The following is a 10183-nucleotide window of genomic DNA, read 5'->3' as shown; positions in this document are numbered from 1 at the left end:
AGTTGGCAGAGTCACGCTACGGTACAGCGTGGATACAGGTTCAAATCCTGTCGGGTCGAAGGAATTTTGCTTTGTGAACACAAAGCAGGATCGAAAGATCTTTGTATTAATAATAATAATAAAAAAATATTTTTTCAAGATGACAAGTCCCAATGAATAACTTTACGAACGATAAAAACTCAAGATTGATTTTAGTTCTGAGTCCTTTCTTTCACATTCTCAATCCTTTTTGTTTTTTTTTGTATTCTTTTTAACAATGCAAGCAAAGTTAGAAAGGAAATTACCTAAACTATATACTTTGAGCAATACAATTTGTCTTGTGCTATGCTGTAGTCTTTTATTTTTATTATTATTTTTTAAATGTAAATATGACTATAATTTGAAAAAAAATAAAAAACAATTGTAAAATGTCTATACAAATAATAAATTGGAGGCTGTTTTCAATGAACATTGAATTAAATTTTATGTAAAATACCAAAACTTTAAAAAAGTAAAAAGCAACTTACCAAGCATCTTGTGTACAACTAACAAAACACTACTAGCTCGTAACACTGCATTTAAACCGACCAATCACAGCAATTTCTTTTTTTTCTTGCCCAGTATCCGGCCAATAACAAGCAAACAGTTTTCATATATCATCTACTTTCGTTCATAGTAAAATTTTAGTCGCTAGTACAATGCAGGTACTCGTACTCAAGGCCCAGACTGACGGCGACAAAAACAAAGTACAGAAGGAACATGGTGAAGCCCAGGCCTTTGTTCATTTTCCACCTAAAGCAGGCTATACTGATTATGACGAAGATAAGCATGGCGAATAGCAGTACGATGCTGCAAACCATCCCCTTGGAGTTAACTTGTACAGGCTCGCCGTAAATAATTCCGTACAGGAGCCAAGGAAGTGGTAACCTGAAACAGATTAAAATTAATTTTATTGTTATTGCAATGGTACAAATTAATACTATGTAACAAATTTTCAAAAAGATTCTGTTTCTGGTTTGACAGTATTGCTTTCTGTTTAATTGAGCAGCAAGTATGTAGAAAAGAGTAGCTATAACCCTGAAATTTTGCTTTTATGGTTCTCATGGTGGTATTTATGTACAATATATTTATTTACATAATCACATTTCTAGATTCTTTGTCATCAACATCATTTCAGCAAAAAGATGTCCACTGCTGAACTTAGGCCTCCCCCAAAGAATGCCACAACGACCTGCCCTGAGCCGCTTGCTGATTGATCGTCAGTCCACCTTGTGGGTGGTCTGCCCACCCCGCGTCTTCCGGTACGCGGTCGCTACTCGAGAAATCATCGGCCCCATTGGCCATCTGTTCTGCGAGCAATGTGCCATGCCCATTGCCACTTAAGTTTTGCAGTTCTTAGGGCTATGTCGGTTACTCCTCGGATATCCTCATTACTGATTCGATCTTGCAACGAAACTCCGAGCATAGCCCTTTCCATTGCCTTATGAGGTCCATATTGAGCAACCACGTCTCAATGCCATAAGTCATCACTGGCAACACAGACTTTTGTCATCAATTTGTAGAATTTTAGTTGAAATATACTATTGATTTGAAATATAATGTTCCCTTTTTGTCTTTAAATGAAGAGATAAGAGAGAGAGAAGAGAGAAGAGAGAGAAATAAAGTTTTTCGTGTTTTTATGTTAGAACCAATTAGAAAATTATATTGACAACCCAAAAACAAAAATTGTTTATTACATTTATTGTTAGTTACATGGTGTTGTTGAAAACAGATTACAACTTCATTTTAAAACAATATTAATTTAAAAATATATCAGTAAATCTGTATTCTAATTATAACTGTACACATTCAGAAAAATCTCAATCTTATAAACAAAAAATAAAGAAAAATTTTAAACAAGAAAAATAATGGTGGTCAAACATCGTGGCATTCAATAAACTTTAAAATTATAATATTATTATTATTTGTTTATACTAGAATGGCAAATGAAAAATATAAGAAATGATAATGATAAATTGTCGGACAACTGCACCATTATCTGCTCTTAAATACGGAAACGAAATTAACTAAGAGGGCACTACCCGAAATACAGAACACTCAATCCGAATTTAGAAAACTTCATACAAAAATATTGTTAATAAGAAAATCTAAAAATACAAGTTTAGCAAAACTGAGGCTATTCATGAATTGGTGTAAGTTCCACAGTTGGGCGCTAGTCGCCGCAATAGGAAAAATAAAGCCTGCCGTGATCAATTTATGAAGTGAGTATCAAGGTTATGAAATAACTCGTTGAATTTCAAAACTGTTTTTATTTCATATTGAAATCATTAAATCGTTGATACTCGTTAAGTAAGAAACAGTTAAATTAATAATAATAATAACGCTCACACTCAACATAGCCCCTCACTAGGGACACCCTGTATCGCGGGTGCTATGGACACACACATAGACAACTACAATTAAGCATCTAGTTATTTTAACGTAATAACTTTAATACCCACCCGCTCTAAAACCCTAAAATTATTATTAAACAGAAGCACTCTAAACAAATTTGTTTTACAATAATAATAAAGTAACAAACTAATAAAGAAATAGCAGTTAAGTACAAAGTACACTTTTTTAATCTTTCAGTTAACGTTTTCTTTGACCTAAATATTCAGGCCAAGGTTTGGTAAATTAGTCAGATACATATCAAATTGTTATCGTGACTTTTTGTTAGAGCTGCGAATGAAAATCGGTTTCGGTTTTCACCTAACAAATGAAAGTGGAAAGTTTTGATCGCTTCGGGTCGAAAAGCAACTTTTCGAACGTGGTGACGTAGCTGTGTCAAACAAGTCTAAACTTCATTTAATTTGTTTTTATTAAGTTGTATTTAATAGTAAATAAAATTAAATTAGTCGTACTATCCTATGGTTCTTTTTACATTGCGGTGGAACGGGATGGAACGGAAGCGTCAATTTTGCCTCGCTAGGAGAAGGCGCGAGCGGTTGCCGGAATGCTCGGGTGCTCAGCTTCATCGCGCCACTTCCCGCGGATTCGTCAGGCGTCGCCGATGCAGCTACGGGATTTTCGCGAATGCGCGAGCATTCTCGAGCAAGTGCGGGAATTCTTGCGATTTTTAGCGCGTGTCTAATTTGTAAGTTATACAATTGACCATAAAATACATTACGCTATGTACAATATCGTTACGAAAATTCGCGTCCACTCCGTTCCGCCGCAATATAAATTGAGCCTTATGGTTTGAACAACCGCCTCCCAATTAGAATTTGAAAAATTTTAAATTTACCATAAGCTCTTTGGAAAAGAAAAACATCGTGAGGAAATTTGCACACATTTGCAAAGCATTGACAAAGTCAAAGTCAAAGATTATTTATTCCATAAGTAAAATAAATTTACACTTGAAAACGTCACATTTAAGCTACTGCTCGTTCACTCCGCTAACCTCCCTGAGAAGAACGAGAAACAAGAAACTCTAGAGATTGCTCTTTTCAAATAAACTTAAATGCTATGGAATACACTTTGAATCAAATTTGTGTGGATTCTGGAGCTATGTCGTCTTTCCATACATCTTTATCTAACACGTAGTCTTCAATTTTGTAATATGATTTTTCGATCAAAATATTTTTAATGTAGTTTTTAAACTTAGGAAATGATAAACATAATATATGCTCCGGACTCTTATTGTAAAAACGTATACAGTTCCCCATAAAAGAGTTGTTTACCTTCGTTAAACGAAATCGTGGTACCATGAGTTTGGATTTAGCTCTAAGGTTAATATTATGGATATCTTCTTTCTTATTGAAATTATGTATATTTTTACGGGCATATAAAATATTTGAGTAAATGTACTGTGGTGCCACAGTCATGATACCAGTCTCCTTAAACTTTTCTCTGAGAGAAACCCGAGAGCCTAGACGGTACACAGAACGAATCGGTCGTTTTTGCAATACAAATTTGGTTTGAATATCTGCCGCTTTACCCCACATGAGAATCCCGTAGGACATTATACTATGGAAGTAACTAAAGTAAACTAGTCTAGCAGTACTAACATCGGTAAGCTCACGTATTCTGCGGACTGCGTATGCAGCGGAGCTTAATCTGCTGGCCAGGGAAGATATATGTGGAAACCATTGAAGTTTACTATCTAAGGTCGCTCCCAAGAAGACTGCTTTATTAACAAAGTCTAACTTTTCTCCGTTTATTTCTATGCTTGGACTAGTCGATTTTACGTTAGGTCATTCAAATTTAACACATTTTGTCTTCTTGGCATTAAGCAATAAATTGTTAGCATTAAACCAATAAACTACCTTAGAGAGGGTATCATTAATATGGTCATAGTTAATGTCATGTCTGTCTGTTTTAAAAATCAAGGATGTGTCATCAGCAAACAACACTATTCGCAATGGTCCTTAACAAAGAATGGCAGATCATTAATATAAATCAGGAATAAGAAAGGCCCAAGTATTGAGCCCTGCGGAACACCCATTTTTAACGGAGAACCCAAAGAAGTCACACCATTTATGTCTACTTTCTGAATTCTACCGTTGAGATATGACGAGACAAGTTTCGACGCCTTGCTATTTACACCGTAATGTTGCAGCTTCCTAACAAGAGTAATATGATCAACGCAATCAAATGCCTTTGAGAGGTCACAGAAAACACCAAGCGTTCTGGGACCTTTCCCAAGCATCAAAGATGTGTTTTAGTAACGCTACCCCCGCATCGCTAGTCGATCTACCACTAGTAAACCCGTATTGTTCTCTATGAAAAATATGATTCCTACTGAAATAGGACAGTAATTGAGTTCGCCGTGCCCAGCATTGGCCAATGCCTCCTTTTGCAATGAGAGGGTCTGGTGGTAGTTGCCACGCGGGCCCAATGCCGAATGGGAACTTGAGACAAGTCTTTAAAAGCTTTGCCGATGTCTGCAGGTTTCCTAACAATGTTTTCCTTCTATAGTATACGAATATATTGCTGAATTTAATTAGCTTTTTATTGTTTTTGCTTAGAGTCTAATGCCACAGAATACATAAATAACGAGTCTATGAACCGGAACCCGCCCCTGATCAGAGATGGGCAAGCGCCCGGCTAATAACCCGGCGCTTTGTTAACTACGGGTTTAAATAGAGTTAAAATTCATTAGTGCCCGAAATCGAGGGAAAATCTATTTATAACTAAGTATTTGTTGTAAATCAAGTTTTGTTCAAATTGTGATAATGAAAAAAACAAATTACATGAATATTGCTTTCTCGTCTAGACGATTCGATTTGCCTTTCTATTGAATCGAATCGCTTAAAAATCGCATTGAAATAAATCGATACAAAAAAACGTTAGATCGTATGCAGTTGAATAGATTTTCATAAGAATCGAATGGTAGTGAGCGTCATTAAAACTAAGAATTCAAAGGATTGTAAGGTAGGTATGGTGTGGAGTTGCCTTTTTTGTCTAAAAAGATTTTTTACATCGATATTTGTAATAAATATGGAGTTATACCAAATCCTGTGTACGTCGTTACCGCCCACGGTTTTGGGCAGGAAAGGGTTAAAACCCGGCTCTTTGGGTAAAAGCTCGTGCGGGTTGGTATGGTTTTAATCCACTGCCCATCTGTGCCCCTGATATATCTGCTTCAATACCTTACTCGCATTATTCTTTTTCATACAGAACCGTTTTTATTCGTGTTACTTTTCACTTTTTGTTTTGCACTTTTGGCCTTTTTTAAGGACTTCCTAAATCTGGTTGAGATATTTATGCTGAGTTTGACCTTTCCCCGTGTTTTCAAACGTATTCGCTCCACTTATATTTTATTATAATTGTGCCGGTATTTTACTAACGTCTATGTTTTCGATATGGTTAAACCATAGAAGCAAAAAGCTTTCTCTACAACAACGATTTGTAAATAACTATAACTTTTTTATTAAAAAAAATGACCCCAAAAGTTTGTGGAATTATATCTATTTGTCAAGTTTTATTGAAATCGGTTCACGGAAAGTAGGTGAGATCTAATAAATCGGATTCATCCCCTAATTGGAAGGAATATTTGCAATATATAAGGTGGAATATTTTCTTCAAAATTTGAATGGGATCATTACTCCCTTTCCAACAAAAAATAATCATCGAAATCAGTTCTCAAATGTCGGAGTAATCGCGTGACACACACACAAATTTATTCGCAATCTCCTCCTTTTTTTGAATTCGGTTAAAAAGACTACTTCAACTTTCGGTTGTGTAGTGTCCTCATTGTGTATCATTTCAAGTATATACGTCATTAAGTACTAGTTAGAATGGCTATAGGTATATACGTGGGGAGCACTATAAGTTTCCAGAATGAATAAGAAAAAAATACTATAAATGGTCAGAAATGAATTTATTGTTTCTCAAAATATTCTCCGTTAGCGTTAATGCACTTTTTCTTACGAATGAACCAATTTTGAAAACATTTATTCCACTCCTCTGTGACAATCTCTAAAACATATGTTTCATGCTCTTCAACAGCCTCTTCAGGTTATGAAAACCGTTCACCGCGTAACTGGTTCCTAATATTTGGAAGTAAATAAAAGTCACAAGGTGCCAGGTCGTGACTATATGCGGAATGGCTCAATTTACTGAATTAAAGAATTGAGAATGAACGAAATGTATAAATATTTAAAACCCGATCGATTAGAAATTGATTCGACGTCGAATGTTTCATATCAACAACAATGGCTGCATTGGAGAAAAACATTTGAAAATTTTCTTCAGGAATCAAGATCAACTACGGAAAGTGGACAAATGGATCACTCAGACAGTGTAAAGCTTAAACTTCTGATCAATTATGTATCACCGACAATTTATGAAATGATAGCTTCTTGTGAAACCTATTCGTGCGCTATTTCAACGCTAGAAGGTATCTACGTGAAACCAAAAAGTATTATTTTCGCGAGACACAAACTGACTACTCGTACACAACAACCTGATGAGTCTATAGATCAATACGTACAAGCTTTAAAACTCTTAGCCAAAGACTGTGATTTCAAAGCCGTCACTGCTCAAGAGAATGAGAGTGACTCGATTCGCGGAGCATTCATAGCTGGCTTAAGATCACCGCAAATACGTCAGCGACTATTAGAAAACCTAACATTAACTCTGGATGAAGCTCGGAACAAAGCGCGCGCTTTAGAGTCTGCAGAGATTCAATCTGTAAGTTTTAATACTCCGTCTCATGCTGATGCTTCATCTCATGTTGCCGTTGTTAACAATAGCGTCAATAAAAATAAAGTCCAACTATATACACGAGATAATCTAGTTGAGAAATGTTACTACTGCGGAAATCTTAGACATCAACGTCGGTTTTGCCCTGCCGCTAACAGTACGTGTTTAAAGTGTGGGAAACGCGGGCACTTCGCTAAATCATGTCGGAGTCAAACTTCAGTATCTACTGCAAATGCAGAAGAGGGAGAATCGATCTCGTCTAGTTTATTTGTAGCTACAGTTGGCTTGAATAGATGTGTAATCCCAATAAAGCTAAATGGGATAAATGTCAAAGCCCTAATCGACACTGGGAGTACAGCTAGTTTTGTTGACGAAAAAGTTGTACAAAGGTACAATATTCCAACACGTTCATGGAAACAAAACGTATCAATGGCTTCTCAAGTACTAAAATCTCAGATAACATCCGCCTGTTATGCATCTATACAGTTAAATGGAAGTGTATATCCAAATACGCTACTTCGCGTCTTGGAGAATCTATGTTCTGATGTTATAATAGGACACGACATCATGGCGCAATGCTCCTCATTAGAGATTAAATTTGATGGACCCAAACCCTCTTTGACCATATCTGCACTAAAAGAAGCGAATATAGAACCAGTAAACCTCTTTCCACACCTAAGCCCTAACTGTACACCTATAGCTGTAAAATCAAGAAGGCATGCCACTGATAATTTAGTGTTCATAGAATCCGAAATTCAAAGTCTCCTCTCTGAAGGAATAATAGAAGAAAGTACTTCACCATGGCGGGCCCAAACTCTGGTAACCTCTGGAACACACCACAAGAAGCGTATGTGTATAGATTATTCGCAAACAATCAATAAATTCACATACCTAGATGCATACCCTCTCCCTAATATTGAAGATGTCGTAGCTAAGGTCGCGAAATGGAAAGTATTTTCAAAAATTGATTTAAAATCAGCTTACCACCAAATACCAATCCTGGACTCAAACAAGCAGTTCACCGCCTTCGAAGCTTGCGGGAATCTCTATCAGTTTACTCGTATACCTTTTGGCGTCACAAACGGAGTAGCGTGTTTTCAAAGGTCAATCGATACTATAATCAGAAAGACTAATCTAAGCGGAGTGTATCCATACTTAGATGATATCACTGTATGCGGTATGGATGAAGCTGATCACGATGAGAGACTTAAGAAATTTTTGGAGGTTGCTGATCATTATTCGCTTACAATAAACAAAAAAAAAATGTGAATTTTCCACTCGAGAGATAAATATTCTTGGCTATAGAATAGCAAACGGTATAGTTAAACCGGATCCTCAAAGATTAAGTGCTCTACTTGATATGCCGGTCCCTAAAGATTCACCATCACTTAGACGAGCTATTGGCCTATTCGCTCATTATTCAAGATGGGTCCCTAACTTCTCAAGGAAACTTCAATCACTCACAAACGTAGAACAGTTCCCGTTGAGTAACATACAAAAGAACGCTTTTGAAGAGTTAAAACTTATTATATCCAAGGCGTCCCTCTCAGCTATTGATCCGAAAGAACCTTTTACTGTTGAAACTGATGCTTCAGACTTATCTATTGCAGCGTCTCTTACTCAAAATGGGAGGCCTATTGCATTCTTCTCTAGAACACTCAGCGACTGTGAAAAGAAATACCCGATTATAGAAAAGGAGGCTTGTGCAATTGTCGAAAGCTTGAAAAAGTGGAGGCATTATCTCCTTGGTCGTAGATTTTATCTTATAACTGATCAAAAATCAGTTGCATTTATGTTGCAAAACCACGCAGGTAAAATAAAGAACGATAAAATTCAAAGATGGAGACTAGAGCTATCTAATTATAATTATGATGTGCGATATCGTCCCGGCAAGGATAACGTCGTGGCTGATGCGCTATCGCGACAAATTTGTGGTGCAATCACAACAGATAAACTCTTCACGTTACACCGGTCTTTGTGTCATCCGGGCGTTACTCGCCTTACACACCTAGTCAGACAAAAGAACTTACCATACTCTATTGAAGAGATAAAGAAAGTTGTATCAAGCTGTCGAGTTTGTTCGGAAATAAAGCCCAGATTCTTAAAATGTACGGGAAATCTGATAAAAGCCTCGGCCCCTTTTGAACGACTGTCAATGGATTTTAAAGGACCTATACCAACAACTACTAATAATAAGTATTTGTTGACGATAATTGATGAATATTCTAGATTTCCTTTTGCTTATACTTGTCCTGATACGAGTGCAAAAACTATTATAAAATGCTTGACCGATATATTTTCGCTTTTCGGCATGCCGAATTACATTCATACTGACCACGGATCGTCATTCGTGTCTTCAGAACTAAGAGAGTTCCTTAATAGCAAAGGAGTAGCACTAAGCCATTCCGCTCCCTATAACCCACGTGGGAACGGTCAGGTAGAACGCCTCAACGGCACTCTCTGGCAAGCCATACAATTGGCACTCCGTGATAACGAGCGACCGATTACGATGTGGGAGTCTGTACTCATACAAGCTCTTCACTCCATAAGATCGTTACTATGTACGTCAACAAACGAGACTCCACACGAACGCATGTTTACCCATCCTCGCAGGTCAACATTTGGCGAATCGATGCCCACATGGCTTCAGCCAGGCAATAAAATTCTGAAGAAGAACTTTAATAGAACGAAATACGACCCGTTTGTGGAAGAAGTAGAACTGTTGCAACCGAACCCAAATTACAGCCTCGTACGCCTTCTTGATGGTCGAGAAGTCACTGTATCTAACAGACACCTTGCGCCGAACGGCGAGCGGGACCCGACTCCTTCCACATCTACGACGGAACCCACCCCTGCACAAAATCGATCGCAATCTCCAATGCCCACACCCGAAGCCCCTCCTGCCCGAAGATCCACACGAGAGAGGCGACCACCAGCTTACCTGGAGGATTACCAATGCTAGGGGAGAATGTGGTGAAACTTCATGGTTTATTGTCAGTGTCAACATTGTAGAAAA

General features: G+C 37.3%; 1 protein-coding gene across 1 annotated transcript in view; it reads right to left on the bottom strand.

Annotated features, from left to right (window-relative positions):
- Positions 1-640: 640 nt before the first annotated feature.
- Positions 641-10183, bottom strand: part of LOC113230897 (sodium/potassium/calcium exchanger Nckx30C-like) — a 34593-nt gene continuing 25050 nt past the window's right edge. The window contains exon 5 of the mRNA XM_026465005.1: positions 641-906. Coding sequence (XP_026320790.1) covers positions 663-906 — 244 coding nt within the window. The 3' untranslated portion in view covers positions 641-662. The remainder of the gene's footprint in view (positions 907-10183) is intronic.

The sequence above is a fragment of the Hyposmocoma kahamanoa genome, unplaced genomic scaffold (assembly GCF_003589595.1).
Source record: "Hyposmocoma kahamanoa isolate Upper Pololo Valley unplaced genomic scaffold, ASM358959v1 64, whole genome shotgun sequence".
NCBI classification, from domain to species: Eukaryota; Metazoa; Arthropoda; class Insecta; order Lepidoptera; family Cosmopterigidae; genus Hyposmocoma; species Hyposmocoma kahamanoa.
This window is presented reverse-complemented; position numbering and strand designations above follow the sequence as displayed.